At 49.3% G+C, this 22,965-nt stretch overlaps 1 protein-coding gene across 1 annotated transcript; it reads left to right on the top strand.

Moving 5' to 3' along the window:
* Positions 1 to 11,505: 11,505 nt before the first annotated feature.
* LOC105202642 lies at positions 11,506 to 12,036 on the top strand. The gene has a single exon (XM_011171225.1). The coding sequence runs from the start codon at positions 11,506 to 11,508 to the stop codon at positions 12,034 to 12,036; it is 531 nt and encodes a 176-aa protein (XP_011169527.1).
* Positions 12,037 to 22,965: the final 10,929 nt, after the last annotated feature.

Raw genomic sequence — 22,965 nt, 5'->3', positions numbered from 1 at the left:
TGGCACTTTCCTGTTCTCGCTAAAATTTTGATAACTTATTGCAAGCCATTTTTTGCTTTCAATTATTTAACTGCTAACCTTTGACAAATAGCATCGAAACTTCTCAAGACCATATTAACTATCTCATATTGCTAATATTGTTATGCGATTGGTACTGTCTTGATTTTCGCGTGTGAACATTATTTTCTCGCGTGTGAGTAACAGTTGTGTGAACTTGCTATTACATTTATTATTTAGGATTCTGTGACTTGGTATCGGCAAACAGTGCCGCAAATATTTCGTCGTGTTTAATCGTCGAATAGTTGTGAATATAATTTCGTGGCAGTGGAATTTGCTGTTCAATGCCGATTATAGTGCTTGGCGTAAAAGTAAACACGCCGAGGAATTTAGGGGGAGGGCGTGCTGTCGAAGTGTCGTGCCATGTTTACGCGTTCGGGTATCGCGAATATTTTGAATCTTAGAATACGCTTTGAGTGACCGTTTATTCTCGCTTCGGCTATCGTTATCGTTTTCGTGAAATATCGCCGTGCAATTACGCGCGTGGAAATCAGTCGGTCGCGCGGGAGGATAACATCGCTTAAGAATGAGTTCGACTAAGTACGACGACGAGTGGATTTTTACCGCCACCCTCGAACAATTAATTGCCGCGCTTGAGGAGCAGGGGCTCTCAATCCGCGCTCGCGTTGAGATTATAGCGCCACATGCGGACGACGCGCGTAAGCGGACGTCGCACAAGGGTTACCGGACTTCGGACATCTAACTCTCCCCGAGGGGGAGGTACCGCGACCGGACAGTCCCTTTGAGGCTGCGATGAGGCCGCTGGCGAGCGTGCACGCGTCCGGGAGAGGCGGGGGACGTCGAACACCGGGATCGAATGATGTGGCCGCCGCTTACAACGTCATGCGGCGTTGAAAGTTTTCCAGCGCGCGGGAGGAGGACGCGGAAACTTTTTTATTACGGATCGAGGAGAGCCACGAGTTTATACCGGTCGACAATGCAGATATATTGCGATGCCTACCGTTCTTCCTATCGGGTGTCGCGCTTTATTGGTTCCGTGCTAAGCGCGCGAAATTAATGACGTGGGTTACGTTCAAGGCGGCATGGTGTGCACGATACGGGGATCCCGACTTCCAGGTCGCCTTGCGGGATGAAATAATGCGACGCACCAAGGGTGAGCGGAAAACGGTTGTGGATTATTTGACGTGTCTGAATGCGATTTTTGACCGTTTCTCACCCCTGTGGAGTGAGGAAGAGAAGATCGGTTACGCGCACCGCCCACATTTTGCCGCGCTTGCAGACCATGGTGCCGCACGATACGGTCACCGATTTAGAGTCGCTCGAATTATTGGCGGCGGGCGCGGAAAGTTGTTGTCGGGCAGCCTTAAGTTATCGGGCACCTCCACCGCCGGAACGATCGCTATTCCCCGATCTAGCTTATCGTCCTTCAAAAGAGGGGGGACGCGGAAGAAAATTGAATGATACTCTCGCTGCATTACAGATCTCGGGTTTAGATGAGAGTGAGAGAGCGCCGCGCGCGGGGAGGGGGAAGAAAGCGAGGGCTCGCAGTGACTCTGCGACAGCCGCGTCTGCGTCGGCCACCGCCATGCCAGGCACTCCGACCGCCACCCCGTCTACAAGTGTGCCCTGTAACAATCCCGGCAAATGCTGGAATTGTGATCAGACTAGCCACTTTGCGCGTGACTGCAAATCCGCTCCGCGCACGCACTGCTATCGGTGCGGTAAGGCGGGAGTGACGTTGCGTGCTCCGATTGTGCGGGAAACGCCTAAGGGAGTCAGAGAATGGGGAAAACGCGACTCCTGCCAATGCATCCCCCGATAAGGTAGTGATATCGGTGCGCGCAGATTTCGTTTGTAATTCGTTCGGGGCGAGAGAATCGTGCCTCTCCTTCGTTTGCGTCAAGATATCGGGTAATGAGGTTCGCGCTTTGTTAGATTCCGGGTCGAGTCGTACGTTTTTAGGTCCGGCCGCTATTGAATTAGTGCAATCGTTAGGATATCGGTTTTGTCGGGCTAGGGACCGCCGCGTGACAACTGCGACCAGCCAGACGACGCGGGTGAGGGGGGAGGTCGAGGTGCCTCTCGAAATTGAAAATCGCACACGTACTTTGAGCGCGTACGCGTTGCGAACGTTAGCGTTACTGTGTATACTAGGAATGGATTTTTGACAGCTTTCGGTATTATGGTTAATTTTGCGGGAAGCACATGGGGATTCGCGGAGGATATCACGCGACAATATCTCCTGAAAATTGAGACCATCGCGCTGTCGGCAGCGCTCGCGCGAGGGGATACTGGGGCCGAGCAGGAGACGGGGGAAAATCCCACCGAGCGACAGGGAAGCTTGCGAGTCCCTCTCGATGTGACCCACCTCATCATGGTGAGAGGGTGAACTCCATCCCCGAATGTCTTCGGGGATGGGGGCCAAGAGGTCACGAGAAGGGCATATGCCTTCAAACTGAAGACAAATGCCCTGCCCAAGGCGCCTCCGGGCGCGGCGGGCACGAGGAGAAGGGCTGGCAATCCCTGTGTCTGGGGACGGTGCCGTTTTCACGGCTCGCGTCCTGGCACGGGGAGAACCAGTCCCTCCGGGAAGGACGGGCCGGCGGTTTTTGGCGCTGCCAATTCCGTCGGGCTGGGCCGTCTCCGGGCCGCCTGGAATACTCCAGGGCAGGGTCGGAGCGGCGGTGGTGTCCCGGCGCGTGCATCGTGGGAAATTCTCCCCGATGCATCGGGCCGGGGCGGCCCTCGGGCCGCTCGGACTTTTCCGAGGCAGGGCCGAGGGCGCGTGCAGACAGCGGCGAGGGGCTACTGTGAAGGGACTTGTCCCGGAACGGAACTCCTCGACCGCCCCCAAATCGGACGAGACGGGCCGCTGGGACCCCGGCTTACCGGACCCAGCGGGCTGGGCCGTCTCCGGACCGCCCGGAATTACTCCGGGGTCAGGGTCGGAGCGGTGGAGGACGGTCCAGCGCGTTCCTCGTGGGATACCTCCCCGAGGCTACGGGCTGGACTGGCCCCAGGGCCGCTCGGAAGTATTCCGAGGCGGGGCCTGGGGCGGTGTTGGCTGGCCCGGCATTCCGCGACGGCGTCCCTTCCGAAGCGGGTGCCGGGCCGGAGTCTTGTCCCCCCAGGGGATTGTTTTCCCCTGGGAGGACGTGCTGGTCGCCACGGCGGTTAGGGTGCGGAAGGGGCGTCGCTTCCGTGGCCCGACCCGTCCGTGGGGCCCCCCGGGTGGCTCCACCCGTGACGGTGCCCCCGCTGTCGGAGGCGGGGGACTCCTGAAAGCCCATACGGGGCGAGCCCTTGATGGCTCCTCTGTATGTGGTGAGTACGGGGCTAGAGGCCCGTGCCTCGGATGTAACATCCCCGGGGCCTGTGCCATAGGCCGACCCCCCCGGAGTACCGGGGGCACCCGTACCGGTCACGTTTCAGCGGGGTGGGAGATACGCCGGTCGGTCCAGCCGTCACGGGGCGTGGGATAAACCGAATAATGAATCCTACAAAAAATGTAAGCGATGGAAAGAGCGATGTGCCCTCCGGCACTCGTTCAGGAGAAGGGATGGGGAGGACAAAATCTTTGTCCTCTCCACATATAAGCGCTGACCTCGAGGACGTCTCACCCGCTGAGGGGAGAGACGCCTCGGCTTACAGGAAGGGGCCGAGCGCAAGGAACCGGGGGACTCGAGCTCTTCAGCTCGAGCGAGCCCCTGGTTTCTCTGCACGACATAGGCCGAGACCCAAAGTCCGGAAAGGCCTTGCCCACCCTTGGGGATTTCCTCCCCACTAAGGTGGACAAACCCGCCGGTGCCGCGAGTACGAGGCCTGGCCCTGCCTCGAGCAAAGTGCCAAAGCCCCAGAAGAGTAGGCCAGGCACGAGCTCGTCGGCCAAAGGAGATACGCCTGAACCTTCTGGTTCGGAGCACGAGAGGGACGCCTCCCTGCCGCCCCCCATCCCCCCCCGAGCACCGCCCCAACAGCGACCGGGGCCGAAATGGATGTCGATTCGGATGCGGGGTCCATAGGGATAGGGAAAAAGAGGGCAGCTACCTTTTACCTGTCCTCTTCTTCTGAAAACGACAAAGGCCCAACCAAAAAGGGACGCGGGAGGCCGGCCAAAGACCCCTCCCACGAAGGGCAATTCACTGCTGAGGCCCTTAAGAGAAAGGCCGAGGCAGAGAAGGCCAAGCAAGTTAGGAGGGATCACAGGGCTATCCTCAATCCAGACGTGAGGCCAACCTCTGAGCGCGCTACGAGGGCGCAGAACGAAGCCCTCAAGCGAGCTAAGGAGCTGGAAGCACAGCCCCTGGCCGCGGTGGCGGCTATCATGTCCAATGGCTTGGGCATAATAGCCAAGTCCGTGGAGCGGTCCGGTAACCTTCAAGGCACCGTCATGAGGGACCTTTGGGTCGCGTACACGGAACTAACGGCTGGCATGACCGCCATCGTGGCCCGGCAGGGCGAAAGCGACGAGGCCCGGCTTCGTAGGGAAGAGAGCGCGGCATTATCCAAAGCCAGGGCCAAATGGGCCAAAGAAAGGGCAAAATTGGAGGCTGAGCTCGGCCTATTGAGAGCCCGGGTCGAGCGGCTCCAGAGCCCTTTCCCAGCCCAAACCGGGGAAACCACAGATGTGGAGGTCCAGACGGACCTCGACGAGAAGATCTCATGGACCCTGGAGGGGCCACCCTCCCACATGACAGGCCCAACTGTGGACCTGGGCATGGGAGTGGAGGGGCCCCCCGCCTCGGAGCCCCCTCAATCGATGAGCGGTGCGACCATGCGACCCAAAACAGGGCCGATGGTCGTCTCCGTGGAGACTTTAAAAGAGCCCCTGGTCATAACGGCCAGGGACTTTAAAAAGCCCTACTACCGTCCGCCGCTGCAGGGGGTCAGCAAACAGCTGAATCCCCTGTCAAAAGCGGCTGACCGGGTAGCAGCCCCCGCTTCCCGCTCCTCCTTCCCTGCACTCCCCCCCGCCCCTCCAGTTCCCTGGAGACAACGGGATGGGCCAAGGCCGGGGAGGGCGGGAGAAAGGAGAAGAAGAGGGCGAAAGCCCTGACCGAGGACGGCCTCAAGGAGGCTCTTTCCAGAGTCCTCCCGGCCGTCCTTGCCGAGATGGGGCTCCTCCCTGCCCCTAGGGTGGCAGAGAGGCCCAGGGCGCCCCCGACTGCGGGCAAGACTGCCAGGCAGTCCGGGGTCGCCCCCCAGAAGGGAGCGGGCAACGCGGTAGCAACGGCCGCGAGGCCCGCTCCGACGCAGAAGGAGGCCACCCCGTCCATACTAGAGTTATGGACGGAGGTGGTATCCAAAAAGTCGAAGAGAAAGGCCGCCAAAGCCGTCGAGGAGGCGACAAAGACGGCACCAACGGCGAAGAGGCCGGCTAGAATTCTCCCAGTCGCGTCCCAAAAAACCCCCCCCAACAATCTTCTTCCTCGAAGAAGAGGAAGAAAAGGGGCGGGCGTGGAGGAGGTCAGGGGGGACCAGGGGTACAAACCCAGGGCGGTGCTGGCTCCCCGGGTCCGGCCAGGTCCACCAAAATAAGGCCGCCGACAACGGCGGCCGTTACGGTGACCTGCGCGGACCCAGCAGCATACGCGCAGGTCCTCAGGACCGCGAGGGAGAGGGTGGATCTCTCCTCCCTCGGGATTGACGACCTGCGCCCCCGCAGGGCTGTAACTGGCGCCCTAATTCTCGAAGTCAGGGGTGCCGACAACAGTGCCAAGGCCGACGCCCTGGCCGAGGGGATTAGGGCAGCCCTCGGAGAAACCGACGAGATCAAGGTAGCCCGACCGTGCAAGACGGTCGAGCTACGCATAAACGGCCTGGACGACTCGGTCACCTCGAGTGAGGTGGCCGAGACCTTGGGAGCCATAGGAGGATGCTCCCCCCACGACGTCAAGGTGGGGGAGATCCGAATGGCTCCCAACGGGCTAGGCACTTGCTGGGTGCGAATCCCAGCTAAGGCTGGCAAGGCAGCTTTGGCCGCCCCCCGCGTCAGGGTGGGCTGGTCGAGCTGCCGAGTGGCGCTGCTTCCCCCCCGGGGGCTGCAGTGCCACAAGTGCCTGGCCCAAGGCCACGTCCAGGCCAAATGCAGCAGTCGGATCGACAGATCCGGCTGCTGCTATAGGTGCGGCGGCCTTGGCCACCTGGCCAAGGCCTGCACAGCTAAGGCGGGCTGCCCGGTTTGCCGCGACGCCGGCAAGCCCGCCGAGCACAGAATTGGTGCTAAGGGGTGCCTGGCGAATAAACCGCAACGGGCGCCCCTGAGCACCGAGGACCGGAGGGAGGCGGGGCCATCTACAACCTCAGTTTCAGCCCCCCCGCCCCCAGCTCCGGCCCCCATGGAAGCCGAGGTGGAAACTCCTCTCCCGCAAAGGGAGAGGAGCGTTAGAAACGCGAGCGCGGTAACCCGCGACATGGAGATGGAGGTGGAGGAGCCTCAGGGGACAACCGAAAATGCCCCCTAGGCTCCTCCAGGCCAACCACAACCACGCCTGGGCTGCGCAGGATATGCTTGCGCAGTGCCTGGCGGAAGGGGGTGGCGGGCTGGCCATCGTCGCCGATCCGTATATGATCCCCGAGGGCAACCCCAACTGGGTTGAGGACCCTTCGGGGAGGGTGGCGATGGCCAGCCATCACGTGCCGAGCGCTCCGCCGATGATCCCAATATCGGCTGGAGAGGGCTTCGTAATGGTCGAGTACGGACCTATCGACGTCATGGGATGTTACTTCCCCCCTAGACTCAATAGGGGGGAGTACGAGGCGGCCCTAGATGCCATGGAGAGCGAGATTATAGCTCGCTCTCCTAGGCCGGTTGTCGTGGGGGGGGGGACCTCAATGCCCACGCCGTGGCTTGGGGCTCCCCTCGCACAGACCTTAGGGGCCGCCTCGCCCTGGAGTTTGCGGCGGGGCTCGGCCTGGTCCTGTTGAACAGGGGCCGGGTCAGCACCTTCGTGGGGGCAAGGGGGGAGTCCATCGTTGACGTGACGTGGGCCTTGGATATCGCCAACGCATTCAATAGTCTCCCATGGGGCGAGGTGGTGGCGGCGCTGAGTGAGCATTTTTGCTTGCCGCCCTACCTCGTCGCCATCGTTCGGGACTATTTCCGAGAGAGGGAGCTGGAGTTCCGCGATAAAGACGGACTCCAGCAGCGGAGGGACGTGTCCTGTGGCGTTCCGCAGGGGTCCGTGTTGGGCCCCCTGCTATGGAACGCGGCGTATGACAAAGTGCTCCGCACGGCCCTCCCACCCCGCTGCTATGTCGTAGGCTACGCCGACGACACGTTCATAGTAGCGGGGGGGACCTCCTGGGGAAGAGCAGTCGCGAGTGGCGACTGGGCTGTGGCCTGTGTCGTCGGTGCCATTAAAGGTCTGGGCCTGAGGGTGGCCCCGGAGAAGACAGAGGCCATCTTCTTTCATGATGGCTCCTCCGGGGTACCGCCCCAGGCCTTCGTCCTGGTGGACAACACCCGTGTTCAGGTAGGTGCAACCCTGAAGTATCTTGGGTTGCACCTGGACGGTCGCTGGGCCTTCGCTGGTCACTTTGACCAGCTGGCCCAGCGGTTGGGCAGGAGGGTGGATGCCCTCAACGGGTTGATGCCCAACCTCCGGGGTCCGAGGGTAGGTGCTAGACGCGCGTATGCCCTCGCGGTCATGTCCGGGGCTCTGTATGGAGCCCCGGTGTGGTTCCGCGAGGCGCTGGCCAGCCGCCGAATTAAGAAGGTGTTGCACGATGTGCAGCGGCGGCTGGCACGGAGAATCACGCGCGCGTTCAGCACCGCTCCCAACGCGGCAATCATGGCCCTGGCGGGGCTCCCCCCGGCGGAGTGTACGGCCGATGCCCTGGCGTGGACTTACGCCAGGGCAAAAGCCATCCGCCTCGAGGGGGGGGTAGTTACCCCCAGGGCCGCTGCTACGGGAGAGGGCCCGTCGGCGGGTGATGAGGGCATGGAAGAGGAGCCTCATCGACAACCCGCCGGCGGCCGGATCTCGGATCTTGGAGGCCGTCCTACCACACCTGGACGAGTGGGTGGGCCGCCCGTTTGGCGGCTTGTCCTACAGGACGACACAGGTGCTCATAGGGCATGGCTGCTTCGGTGAGTACCTGTGCAGGATAAGGAAGGAACCGACGACACGGTGCCATCACTGTGGCGCCGCCCGGGACTCCGCGCAGCACACGCTGGAAGAGTGTCCAGCGTGGGAAGGGCTGCGCGGAGTCCTGAGGGCCGAAGTGGGAGATGACCTCTCCCTGCCGACCATCATTGGTCAGATGGTCGGCAGGGAGAGTGCCTGGAAAGCGGTCTCCTCCTTCTGCGAGCAAGTAATGCTGCAGAAGGAGGAGGCCGAGAAGGTGAGAGAGAGGCGGCCGGGGGGACGAATGCCTCCTGGCAACGCCAACAGTGGCAGGGGCGGTAGGGACGAGAGCCATGACCCAACTTGGCTCCCGCCCCGGCCGCCCAGGCGAAGAAGAACTGCCCCCCGTCCTCCGGGCTCTAGTGGCCCTGCTGTACGGAGGCGGAGGGGCAGAAGAGCCGTGGCGGTCGCCCCCACCCTCCCCACCATCGTGGAGGAGAGGGACGATGGCGACCGCCGCGGAAATGACGAAAGGGAGCGACCCTCCTCCCCTGCGGCTGCCGGCCCGGCTTTCGGAACGCGCAGCCGCGGGAGGAGGGCCCCCCGTGCTGCCATTGAGCCCGGCGAGGCGGATCTGACCTAACGGTCCGGGGGGGCGATCGCGCGTTACAACGCGCCATCGCTCCCCCGCAAGCGCCTCGCCGGGGTGAGGGGGAGAGAGGAGGCAATCCTCCCCCCCTCACGTGGGTGAAAACGCCCGCCGCCCCTGACAGGTCAGGCGCAAAGGGGCCCGGGATGTCCGGCCGGGGGGCCGGACTCCCGGGCTTTACCCTCCCGTAAACATTCCAAGGGGAAGAGGCGGGGGAGGGCTGGTGTCCCTCTCCACCGACCTGAGACCGGCTTGGTCTCACGGCCCTGCCGGGGGAACCCTCACAGGGTGCCCCCGGCGTGCTGAGTCGGCCTCGACCGACTCGGTCCGGGGGGGCTCCGGAAGTATGCTGCACGCGTTCCTGGAGCCCCCCCAGTCAAGGACCAGGGCAGGACACCCGGAGAGGTTTTAGTGGGTATGTCCCCGTCGACACGTTAGTCGGCAGGGAAGAGCCCCACATAACCACCAGGCCTCCCCCGGGGCCTGGGGTATGCGGTAACGCATTTCCTCTCTGTAAAAAAAAAAAAAAAAGGGAAGCTTGCGAGATTCGACGCCTAAAGAAGCGACCGATATCGTAAGGCACCCACCAAGAGAAGGGGTGACGTCTACTGCTTGCAAACGCGCAATGCTACAGAGCGGTTTGTAAGAACTATCGGCCGAGGAGAGTGCGCGGTTATCGGAATTTTTAGCGTCGGAGATATCGGACGTTATCTTCCGCGAAACTCGGAGCGACGTCGCTGACGGAAAACCGTATAGATGTCGGCGGGCACGCGCCCATTAAACAGCGCTATTAACCCGTGTCGCCAAGGGTACAGGAAGCGATCTATGCCGAAGTCGATTCAATGCTTGAGTCCGGTATTATTGAACCCTCGAGTAGCGCGTAATCGACGCACATTGTAATTATCAAAAAACCAAACAACACGTATCGTTTTTGTTTAGACTTTTGCCGGTTAAACGGGGTATCGAAAAAAGACGCGTACCCCCTGCCGTATATGAACGCGATTTTGGATAAACTTCGGCCAGCCGGTTACATTTCAACCATCGACCTTAGCCAGGCTTACTTACAGATTCCGTTAGAGAAAAATAGTAAAGAGTACACCGCGTTCACGATACCGGGAAAAGAACTCTTTCAATTTACGTGGATGCCATATGGCCTAACGGGAGTGCCCGCAACGTTTCAGAGGCTTTTAGATTGTTTGGTAGGTCCGGAGATGGAATCGCATGCCTTTGCCTATCTCGACGATATCGTTGTTGTGACACGGACTTTTGAGAAATATCTTACTTGGCTAGGCAAAGTATTTGCGCGTATTAGAGACGCGGGGCTCACGATTAACCCGGAGAAAAGCAAATTTTGCCACTTCCAAGTGAAGTATCTCGGTTTTCTCGTGCAAAGCGAATGATTAACGGTGGATCCAGAGAAGACCGCCACTATCGTTCAGTATCCTCCGCCGCAAAACGTTAAACAATTGCGCCGTTTCATAGGAATGATGTCCTGGTATAGACGATTTATACCGCAATGCGCGACGCGGACGGAACCGCTTACGAGTCTTTTAAAGAAGAATCGCTCTTGGGTGTAGGGGGAGACTCAAAAGCAAGCTTTTAAGTCAATTAAATTTTGTCTGACCACTCCATCCACGCTATCGTGTCCGGACTTCGACCTACCATTTTTGCTGCAAACCGATGCAAGTTCCGTGGGGTTAGGTGCGGTGTTAGCGCAGAAAAACGGAGACGCGGAACATGTAATTGCCTACGCAAGCCGCGCGTTATCGGAAGGGAAAAGAAAATATTTCTCCACGGAGTTGGAATGTCTGGCTATCGTGTGGGCTGTCAAAAAGTTCCGTCCCTATTTAGAAGGATATCAGTTTACAATTATAACAGACCATAGTAGCCTCCGGTGGCTACACAATTTAAAAAACCCGACTGGTCGTCTGACGCGGTGGGCACTCGAGCTCCTCGAATATGATTACGTGATAGAGCATAGAAAAGGTGCAATGCACCACGTGCCGGATGCACTTTCGAAACTGTACGAAGGCAAAGAAACGGACTTTTGCGCTGCGGTCGTGATGAATGACGCGTGGTACAACTCGAGGGTCGAGGAAATAGCACGCCACCCACGACGTTACCCAGAAGGGCAAATGTTCAACGGCGAGATGTATTTTAGAAAGTCGCGCTTGATGTCGGAGGTCGTGGAGGATCGCGATCGATGGAAGCGCGTGTTGCTACGAGAGGCGCGTCGTGCGGTAATCAGGGAAAATCACGATCCGCCGCATGCCGGTCATTTGGGGGTCGAGAAGACCTATCAGCGTACTGCGACGAAATATTATTGGCCGCGCATGCTGAAGGATATCACGAGTTACGTCAAACATTGCGGTGTCAAAGGGTAAAGGTTGAGCAAGATGTGCCGGCCGGATTGATGGGGCAGCGAGTGATAGAGTCGCCGTGGACGGTGGTTGCCGCGGATATTATGGGACCGTTGCCGACGAGTAGATCCGGTCACGCATACTTACTCGTAATGCAGGACTTATTTACAAAGTGGATAGAGTGCTGTCCACTTCAAAAGGCTACCGGTCGAAGGATTAGAGAGGCGATTGAAGAGATGGTGATGTTTCGTTGGAGCTAGTCGCGTGTATTGTTGACGGACAACGGCACGGAGTTTATAAATCGAGATTTGCGCGCGAAGGCGGAACAGTATGACATCTATCATACAACAGTGCCGCCTTATCACCCACAGGCGAATCCGGTCGAGCGGGTAAATCGCGTCTTAAGACCATGATCACTGCGTTTGTAGAGCGGGATCAGCGGGAGTGGGACGTCCACATTAACGAGTTTAGATTCGCGTACAATTCCGCCCACCATACGTCCTTGCAAACTACCCCCGCCTTTCTTAACTACGGCCGAGAACCGCTACCGGTCGGTTTACATCGCGAAAAGGATGTCGGTGTCGAGATAGAGGAGGCGAACCCCGCTGAGTGGCGCGAACATATGGGAAAGATGGGCGCGTTACGTGAGTGGATCGCTGAAAACTTGGAAGCCGCGCAAGAGCGGCAATCTAAGTACTATAATCGGCACAGGCGCGAAGTCACATTTAACGTAGGCGAACAGGTACTGAAGAGGTACCACGTGCTATCGGTAGGCGCACAGCACTTCTTAGCAAAACTAGCCAAAAAGTTTCATGGCCTGTTCATCATCCGAAGAATTCTCTCACCAGCAGTCTACGAGTTGGCCGATCTAACAAGTGGAATCGTTGGCAAGGTCCATGTCAAGGATCTTAAACAGTACCATGAGCCTTTGGATGCCTAGGAGAATGGCTGGACGCGCAGGCGGACGCGGATTTCGAGTGGCGTTGGGTCCACCTATTCGCCTGGATTACCAGGAACCACCCGGGGTACTGGGAGGACCTCGCCCGCTACGTCGAGGAACGGCGCAGGCGCCCGACGTCGCGTTAAATCGTGGTGCGACAGCTGCTCCCGCCGAGAGATATCGGCATCCAGGTCGAGCCCAGCCGGAGGAATGTCGGCGTCCAGGTGGAACCCCGTCAAAGAGACGTGGACCTCCAGGTACGGCCCAACCAGCGAGATGTCGGTACGAGCACCGACCCGTACCGACGCAACGTGAGCCTCCAGATCCGTCTGTGCGGTTGTGGGGAGCTGGGCGCGACCCTGAGGGAGGACGTCCGCTTCAGATCGCCCCGAAGAGGTCCGGGGGGCTCTGCTACTTGCCGCCGGACACCCAGTCCCATCCAGATGGACGCCAACGCACGACGGGCCTCAACCGACGGCGAGCGCGAGGCCTGCTGGAACTGTGGCTCGCTGGAGCATTTTGCCTGGCGCTGCCCGCGGCTACGCACTGTCTATTGTTATCGGTGCGGACGACGGGACACCACGGTTAACCGGTGTCCCAATTGTCAGGAGGGCTGGTTCCGTCAGGGACCGTACGACCCGAAGAGGGGTCCTACAGGCCTGGAAGCGCCCCGATACCAGGGTGGCCCACCGGGGGACCGCCGCCGGGGCCCACATTAGCCCATGGGGCCTCAGGGGACCGCACGTCGAGGCAGCTGTAACCTGCGCTCCTTCTCGTCTTGGGTGTTGCCCGTAGCGTTGCTTTTTGGGGTTGTGTGTATTGAACAGACCTGCCCCCGTTATTGGTCCAGGGAAAGAACTTTTTTTTTGTTTGTGTGTTATCGAACTCCCGCCACCCCTATCGTAAGCGAAGATTAACCGAATAAAAAATATTTTTTTGGGGAGTAACCTTGTCTTTGGTTTTGGTGTAAGTGCGCCCTGCTCCCTCTCCCTCCCTCCTAGCCCATTCGACCGCCGATGTGAGAGTGCGCGGTAAACGTAAGAGCGCAATGTATATACCGGGTGTCCCAGACCACCCGTCCCACCCGATTTTTTCGTAAACGCGACATTTTAAAGAAAAACGTTTCAGACAAAAGTTGTACGGTTTTAAAAGATCTATTTACTGATTTTATCAGTTTGACCTTGGATGGCGTCGCCAAGGTCAGATCAAAATAACATTAACTTTTTTAAATAGGACACCTCATTTTTGGTTCCAGAATCTAATAGCTGGTGTCAAGACCTTTCCAAAACACTATAAGAAAGTTTATTTTTGTTGAGTACTTTCCGAGTTGTGAGGCTTGAAAGTTACGGTGTACTGTTACCTTCAAGCGTCATAACTCGGAAAGTCCTTAACCAAAATAAACTTATTTATAGTGTTTTGGAAAGCTCTCGAAATCGACTACAAGAAAATGCAATGAAAAATATACCTGTTTCAGACCACCCGTCCCACCCTTTTAAAACGTAGGGATGTGCTTGTACAAAAAAATGGCTCAGACAAAATTTGCATGATTTCGAGGGATCAACCTGATGATGATCTTGAATTCGACCTTGAGATCGATCTTGGGCATAAAGGTATAAGTCAAAGTAACATTTTTAAAATGTAAAAACGAAATAATCGGTGCCGCCTGTAGGTATTAGCGTTACCTAAGGTGTACCACGTGTAGGTAACAAGATCGTACTTACACCTTATCGGGGTGCTTTTTTAAGGTGGTTCCCCTCGCCGTCACCTTTGTCGGGGTGCTTTCATAAGGTGGTTCCCCTCGCCGTCACCTTTGTCGGGGTGCTTTCATAAGGTGGTTCCCCTTGCCGTCACCTTTGTCGGGGTGCTTTCATAACGTGGTTCCCCTTGCCGTCACCTTTGTCGGGATGCTTTTTTAAGGTGGTTCCCCTCGCCGTCACCTTTGTCGGGGTGCTTTCATAAGGTGGTTCCCCTTGCCGTCACCTTTGTCGGGGTGCTTTCATAAGGTGGTTCCCCTTGCCGTCACCTTTGTCGGGGTGCTTTTTTAAGGTGGTTCCCCTCGCCGTCACCTTTGTCGGGGTGCTTTCATAAGGTGGTTCCCCTTGCCGTCACCTTTGTGCATACGCATGTTGTTCAGTCTCGATGTTCAAAATGTCCACCACGTGCATTTATACAGGCTGTTACCCTACTTTGGAAATCATCCGTCGCCCGACGAATTTCGTCAGTATCTAGAGACTGAATGACTTGTCGAATTCTATTTTTCATATCTTCTGCAGTCGTAGGTCGTTCGCGGTATACAAGGTCTTTTATTCGTCCCCACAAATAATAATCTAAAATTGTAAGGTCCGGTGATCGTGGTGGCCAATTATGTGGAGCATGTTTACCTATCCATCGGCCGCGAAATATGCGGTTCAGTTGATGACGAGCAATGACAGACGTGTGGGCGGGACATCCATCCTGTTGAAACCACATATTTAGACGTAATTGGAGTGGAATATCTTCAAGTAAACGTGGAAGTTCGTTTTCGAGTAAATCGGCGTATAAAAAACGGTTTAAATTCTCTTGAAAGAAAAATGGTCCCACGATATGCGTATCAACAATTCCGCACCAAACATTGACTTTCCAGATACGTTGATGATCCATTTCTCGATACCAATGTGGATTCTCTTGTGCCCAATAACGAAAATTATGTTTGTTTATTTCGCCGTCACTTTTAAAGGTGCACTCATCAGAAAATAAAATACTTCTATGGAAATTAGGTAATTGTTGAGTAATCCAATTACAGAATATCAGTCTTTGTCTATGATCGTTCAATGTCATGGCCTGGTGAAGTGACATTCGATATGGATGGAATGAATTTTCACGAAAAATTCGACTGATCGTGCTTCGACTTATTCCACTATCTCTTGCTCGTCGCTTTAAAGAATCATTCGGGGTTACAAAGGCAGATGCAATTACATCAGGTGCTCTTACTGAACGAACTGATCGATGAATTTGCCTTCCCTTATTATGATCCGGCTGAACAATACCTTTTACAATTATTCGACGTTGTAAGCAACTGAAAACTTTGCGCGAATGTGGTGTATGATCGGGATATTCATTTCGCCACATTATTTCAGCTGCTCGAAAACTTCCAGCTCTACCCAAAACTGACATCATTAACGCAGCTTCTTCGTTCGGGTAAGGCATAACTACAAATTACGCTTACGACCGGGTTGCTTATTAGAAAACGTGAATTGGTGACGAGTTGCGTAATATTATGAATTCTAAGCAATGACTTTTAGGAGTGGTATGTAAGGGTGCTTTTTCGTGAAAATTACTTTATTGCTACAATAATCAACATTAAATGAAGATTAATATTAATAAATCAAGAATAAACGGCATCATAGAGCTGTACCGAATGTTAGAGATCTCGGTAATTAGGTATCTTCAAAACTCTACGCGTAGGACTATAGGTACACGCACCGGCAGAAATGGTGTCTCTCGACGCTAGCGCTCGGCTGCCGCACACACGCGGAGCCGCGCTCGTACGTGTGTCTAGGCTGCGCGGCGACGATCGGGGTGCGGGCGGAAAGTGGTGGGGGGCTTTACGATAGTGCATCCTCCTCGCTCGACGCTGGGTCGAGAGAGAAAGCATTATTCGACGTGATACCATGGGCGAAGTCGGTGTCCTCTGCTTATATTTTTCATTGCATTTTCTTGTAGTCGATTTCGACAGCTTTCCAAAACACTATAAATAAGTTTATTTTGGTTAAGGACTTTCCGAGTTATGACGCTTGAAGGTTACAGTACACCGTAACTTTCAAGCCTCACAACTCGGAAAGTACTCAACAAAAATAAACTTTCTTATAGTGTTTTGGAAAGGTCTTGACACCAGCTATTAGATTCTGGAACCAAAAATGAGGTGTCCTATTTAAAAAAGTTAATTTTATTTTGATCTGACCTTGGCGACGCCATCCAAGGTCAAACTGATAAAATCAGTAAATAGATCTTTTAAAACCCTACAACTTTTGTCTGAAACATTTTTCTTTAAAATGTCGCGTTTACGAAAAAATCGGGTGGGACGGGTGGTCTGGGACACCCGGTATATACATATATATATATACAAGGTGATTCAGGTCGCTCGGAAGATTTTGCACTTACGTATTCCTCATGAAAAATTGAGTCGAAAATGTTAATAGCAAAATGTTGAGGGGTCAATAGTTCTTAAACGGTGAGCGTTTAAAAGTATCCAACCACAAGGCATGATGTTGGCGCCGTTAAGGGCGGCACAACCAAGCGGCCGGCCGGGCGCTTTGGCGGGTACCGGCACGGTGTCAAACTTCAAGTATTGTAAAAGTTCCATGAAATCTCTATTAACATCTTACGTTTAGTTTAATTGACAAGAAGTAATGTCAATTGCAAACTCGTTAAAACATCAATTATCTGAATAAGAAAATGTGTGTTTTTAAAATACATTTTTTGTGTAAACAAATAAATTGATAAATAAAATCAATATTAATTATGTTATCTGATGAAATAATATTAAAAGCTTTCCAAACATTTCCAAAACTTGTTTGTCAAAAGTTTTATCAAAAACAATATTGGAAAAAATTTACATTTGAAATAATACACTCGACAGCAAAATTAAAGGCTCATCTATTCCGACTCCGAAAAATAGGCGTAATTCAAGAGAGTGTAACTTTGTTAAAAATGATCGTAAAAAATGTTAAAAAAAGCATTTTGAAGCTTGAAATCTCTAATTTTGAGATTGATAAGTCATTAAACGATTTACAGATTGCTTACGAAGTTACGCGGATTCAAATGGGGATAGATCAAATCTCTAAATGTTTTACAAATTTTGCAAAGCACCACGACATGAAATAAAAATTGCACGCAAATGTGATTTACAGCATTCGAAAGCGTAAATCTGAATCTTTAATTTGCTTACTTGTTGAGCGTTGTACGATTGTTTTCCCTGAGTTATGCAACACTGAAGCAAAAATGGCCTTTTTTTGCATCAATAATTAAATAATTCAGTGAATAAAAATCGTACAACACTCAACAAGTGCGCAAATTAAAGGTAAAGATTCACGCTTTTGAATGTTGTAAACCGCATTTTTGCAAAATTCGTAAAAAAAATCCAACAAATGTCAAAATCTTGTACAAATTTTGCCAAGTTGCACAGCGTGAAATAAAAGTCGCAAACAAATGCAGTTTACAGCATTCGAAAGCGTGAATTTTTACCTTTAATTTGCGTATTTGTTGACTGTTGTAAAATTTTTTTTCACTAAGTTATTCAGCACTGAAGCAAAAATGGTTTGTTTTTTCAATGTTGAATAATTCGATGAATACAAATACAATCGTACAACGCTCAACAAGTGCGCAAATTAATGGTAAAGATACACGCTTTCAAACGTTGTGAATAGCATTTGTGTGATATTTTTAGTTAAATAAACTCGCAAAATTCGTAACAAATTTTGCCGCATCTTTATTTTTATCCGTACAGCTCCGTAAAAGATATGTTTTCAAAGTCGATATTAAAAATATGCAGAAACATTAAACTGTAAAATGCGTTTTCATGTAACGAAGTTCTCTCTCGATCGTTGTATCATTTCAATCGTGATAGTCGTAAACGCTTCATCAATTTGATCACTCATTGGCAGTATTTACAGGCATGCGATGCACATATTCTTATTGTTTTCCGTAATAAGAAACCATGATATTAAATCTGGTGACTTCGTTGACTACGCTCGAGAATTTCCACAGTCAAACCACAGATCTTTCGGTTTAAAATTTACAGTGTGCGTTTTGCATTGTGTTGCTTCGTCATGTGGAAATCACTTAATACGTTGCTTTTCCATGATATATCCAATGATATATCTTCAAATAATTCGGACAAATCTTCAGAGAAAAGATCACTATAAATATCGCCATCAATTTTTGTAGGAAGTTTGAATGGTTCGATGTGCACATACATACTTTATTGTTATTCTTCTATTTTTTTAACATACTAGTCATTAATTATTCTATAATTATTTTTTAAATTATCTAACATTAAAGACGACATGTAAAAGTGTAAACGTGACTATAAAATGGCAACTTTTTAAAATTAGGTAAATTAATTTTCTAAATAAACATAACGCTAACTACAACAATTTCACCAAATGTTAAATTGACTACCACAATAATAAATAATTTAAATTTCCGAGTTTAAAAAATCAAGTTTAAATAATCTCAAAATATCAATACATTTTAAATCATCGCAACAAAATTATAATTTAAAATAAAATAGTGATATATTCAAATATTTTTGGAAATAACCTCTAGTGAAAATAATGAATAAATAAGTGATCTGAAAATAAATTATAGTCATTGAAAACAAGTAAATGTGCACTGCTACATTATTTTAAATAATTCGAAATTATTTTATTGCATCCAATGCTTCAATTACTAATTATAACAAAGTAAATGATGAAGTACATTTATTTTTATTAAAAGTAATAGTTGCCAATAATTTTAGTATAGCTTCTTCAGTTAACACTTTTCTAGTACAAGACTAGGGTCTATCTTCCTTATGATTAGTGATCCAATACTTCTTATCCGATTAATAATTGCAGAATTACATTTTCATTAGAATGTCTGAAAATTGGAAAACATTGGATGAATAATCTTGCAGTAGCGTCTACAAGAAGCAGAGAGAAGAAAATGAGCGCCATTTCCATAAAAATCTACTGCTACTCTTCGGCAAATTTCAACGAATCATATCGAATGATGCACATTTGTTTCTCTGTGTACATATGTATAATAACAAATTGTCATGACAAAGAAATGTTAAAAAAATAAAAATTAAAAGAAAATCAAATATCCACGTTTTTCTGTCTTCAAAGAGTCAATTTTATTTTCAAAAAAATTGTAATGGAGTATTCAGCTCAAGAATATTGTGAGATGATAATATTGTACGGCGAGTGTGGAAGAAGCGCAGAAGCTACTGCAAGGTTATACGCTGAACGTTTTCCGAATCGCAGACATCCTAGTACAAATGTAATTTTGCGATTAATAAATCGGGCAAGAAATATCGGATCACTAAAACCATTACAGGCAATAAATGGCCCTGAGCGTCGTGCTAGAAATGTAGCAAATGAAGAAGCTGTGCTTCAGGCAATTGAAGAAGATCCAATGAGGAGCATTCGGAATGTTTCAAAAATGCTTAATTTGTCATTTTCGACAACGCAGAGAATCTTAAAAAATAATGAGATGCATGCGTACCACTTTTCACGTGTACAAAATTTAATGCCTTTGGATTATAATAAAAGAATAAATTTTTGTATGTGGATTCTGCAATGTCATAGAGAAGATCCTCATTTTGTGGAAAATATCATGTTTACTGACGAGTCGATGTTTACGAGAGATGGCATTTTCAATACACATAACTTTCATTTTTATGCAGATGAAAATCCGCATGTGTATAACATTGGCAACTATCAACACAAATTCAGTATTAATTTGAGGGCTGGCATATACAAAAATTCTGTAAGTATTCTTAATATGGTAAGTATTCTTAATATGTATGTTATAATATTAAATGTTATAATAATAAATACTTTACCTTTTACTTTGTTATGTTAGAAATAAAGCAATGAATGCAATAAAATGGATTTCGAATATTCTAAAATAATGTGGCATTTAAAATAATATAGCAATGCACGTTTATTTGCTTTTAAAGATTAGAATTTATACTTTATTTCCAAAATTATTTATCACTATTTCATTTTACCAATTTTTAAAAGTTGTCATTTTATAATCACATTTACATTTTTACATATTGTCTATAACGTTAAGTACTTTAAAGAATAATTGTGGAATAATTAATGACTAGTATGTTACAAAAATAGAAGAATAACCATAAAGCATGTATGTGCAGATTGGACCATTCGAACTTCCTGCAAGAGTTAATGGCGAAATTTATAGTAATTTTCTCTCTGAACATTTGTCCGAACTACTTGAGGATATATCATTAGAGGAGCGACGTGCTATGTGGTTCCAACACGACGGAGCACCTTCACATAATGCAAGGCGCACGCGGGAAACTTTAAATAGGAAATATCCTAATATGTGGATTGGCCGTGGAGGTCCTCGAGCATGGCCAGCGAGGTCACCTGATTTGACACCCCTTGATTTTTTTTATGGGGAACTATAAAAGAGTACGTGTATCGCGTGCCTATAAATACTGTCAAGGAACTAAATTACCGTATTATTGAAGCGTTTGCGAATATCACACCTGAAATGAACGATTAAAACAGAGCTTTATTAGACGTGCTGAATTGTGTATTGAAATGGATGATGGCCATTTCGAACACTTATTATAAAACTTGAAACATTATTATTCATTTAATTATTTATTTTAATTATTTATTCATTATTTATTTTTTTTCTATTTATTTATTTGTTTATTTATTTAACTTCATTTAATTGCGTGTTCATCTAAAAAATTTGGATCAAAGGCTCATATAGAATTTTTGATTCGCGACGATAACCGTGTTATCAACACGAGAAATTGTTATACAAGATATTATTACAGTTAATTTATTAAAATGTACTAGCTTTTAAGAAAAAAAATATAAAATATTATTGTGGCTAGTTCCCGCAATTATTTTTATCGATTTAGTTTCTTCGATATCATCTTTGTAAATGACTATTTCGTTTATTTATTTCATTAATTAATATATTGTTTCCATGTGCTTTCGTTAAAAATAATGTAAAATTGAAAAATAAATTAAATTAAATACTGTGACTGTGGTCTTGATTAAAATAATTTTGTCCAATGGATTCTTTTTATATTCAACTGTTCTTCGTTTTCAGGCGAGAATGTATAGAACTCCGATATGTCTAAAATTTTTTCTTTATTTTTGAGTGGTCAATAAAATGATTTCCCGTCACAGATGGTAGAAGAACTATGAGAATCAGAAACAAAAAGAATGAGACTTCAAAACTTTTTTTATACTATGTTAATTTTTGAAACTATGAGTTAAAAAACTTACAATAATGTGTTAATAAAGCCAAATGTGAATATTCGTCTTTGGATCGATTCTTAGATGTTACTTATACGACTTACGGTAGGAGACTGCCAATTTAAAACAAGTAGGCCAACAGAAAGTAAGATAAAAATATAAATATAAGTATGTGTGTGTTTGTTATGCATATTCAAATGGAGATGCGTCAAATCTCTAAACCTTTTACAAAATTTGCAAAGCTCCACGGCGTAAAATAAAAAGTACATGCAAATGTGGTTTACGAGGTGTGTTCAAAAAGTATCGCGAATTTTGAATTTTCGCGGGTTACGTATATTCGAATTTCGATCTTTTTGTGGCGTTATGTTGGTACTCATGTCTCTCACTTATGCCGACAAGCTCGGCCATTTTGAATGTTCACTTAATTGTTGACAGCTGCTTTGCTTGCACGTGTTTTGTATCGTCTTCGATTTTTACCTATTCAAAAAAATGGATCAAAGAATCTGTATCAAATTTTGTGTGAAAAACGAAATTAAGTGCGCGGATGCATTCCGAATGTTGACTGTGGCATACGGAGAAGCTACCTTGGACCGAAGCAACGTTTATCGGTGGTACAAAATGTTCTCAGAAGGCCGAGAAGATGTGAACGACGAAGAGCGTGCCGGACGCCCGAGCACTTCAACAACAGACGAAAAAATTAATGAAGTGGAGAAAATGGTATTGGCCAATCGTCGAATCACCGTTAGAGAAGTTGCTGAGGACCTAAACATATCGATTGGCTCGTGCCATTCGATTTTTATCAATGATTTGGGCATGAGACGGTCGCCGCGAAATTCGTACCAAAATTGCTCAATTGCGACCAAAAACAGCATCGCATGAACATTGCTAATGAGATGTTGGACTCTGTCCGCGACGACCCAAATTTGCTCCAGAGGGTCATAACTGGTGACGAATCGTGGGTTTATGGTTATGACGTGGAAACCAAATCTCAATCATCTCAATGGAAGCTGCCGCACGAACCAAGACCGAAAAAAGCGCGCCAAGTTCGGTCGAATGTGAAAGTTTTGCTGACAGTTTTCTTCGATTGCAGGGGCGTGGTGCATCATGAGTTCTTGCCACAGGGTAGAACGGTCAATAAGGAATATTACCTGCAAGTTATGCGCAATTTGCGCGAAGCAATCCGCCAGAAACGCCCGGATTTGTAGAAGAACAAAAATTGGCTTTTGCACCACGATAACGCCCCTGCTCACACATCGTTGCTTGTGCGCGACTTTTTGGCCAAAAACAACACACTAATGATGCCGCAGCCACCGTATTCCCCAGATCTGGCCCCCTGTGACTTTTTCTTGTTCCCTAAACTGAAGAGGCCCATGAAAGGACGACGTTACGCTACGCTTGACGAGATAAAGACGGCATCGAAGGAGGAGCTGAACAAGATAAAAAAAAATGACTTTTTGAAGTGCTTCGAAGATTGGAAAAACCGTTGGCACAAGTGTATAATATCTCATGGGGATTACTTTGAAGGGGACAAAATAGATATTCATGAATAAATAAATAATTTTTGAAAAAACACAAAATTCGCGATACTTTTTGAACACACCTCGTATGACATTCGAAAGCATGAATTTTTACCTTTAATTTGGGTATTTGTTAAACGTTATACAATTTTTGTTCACCGAATTATTCAACACTGAACCAACAGTGCATTCTTTTGCTTCAGTGCTGAATAACTTAGTGAAAAAAAATTGTACAACAGTCAACAAATACGCAAATTAAAGGTAAAAATTCACGCTTTCGAATGCTGTAAACTGCATTTGTTTGCGACTTTTATTTCACGCTGTGCAACTTGGCAAAATTTGCACAAGATTTTGACATTTGTTGTATTTTTTTTTACGAATTTTGCAAAAATGCGGTTTACAACATTCAAAAGCGTGAATCTTTA

This window comes from Solenopsis invicta, chromosome 3 (assembly GCF_016802725.1).
Source record: "Solenopsis invicta isolate M01_SB chromosome 3, UNIL_Sinv_3.0, whole genome shotgun sequence".
NCBI classification, from domain to species: Eukaryota; Metazoa; Arthropoda; class Insecta; order Hymenoptera; family Formicidae; genus Solenopsis; species Solenopsis invicta.
The sequence above is the reverse complement of the archived record's forward strand: the minus strand, read 5'-3'. Positions and strand labels throughout refer to the sequence as shown.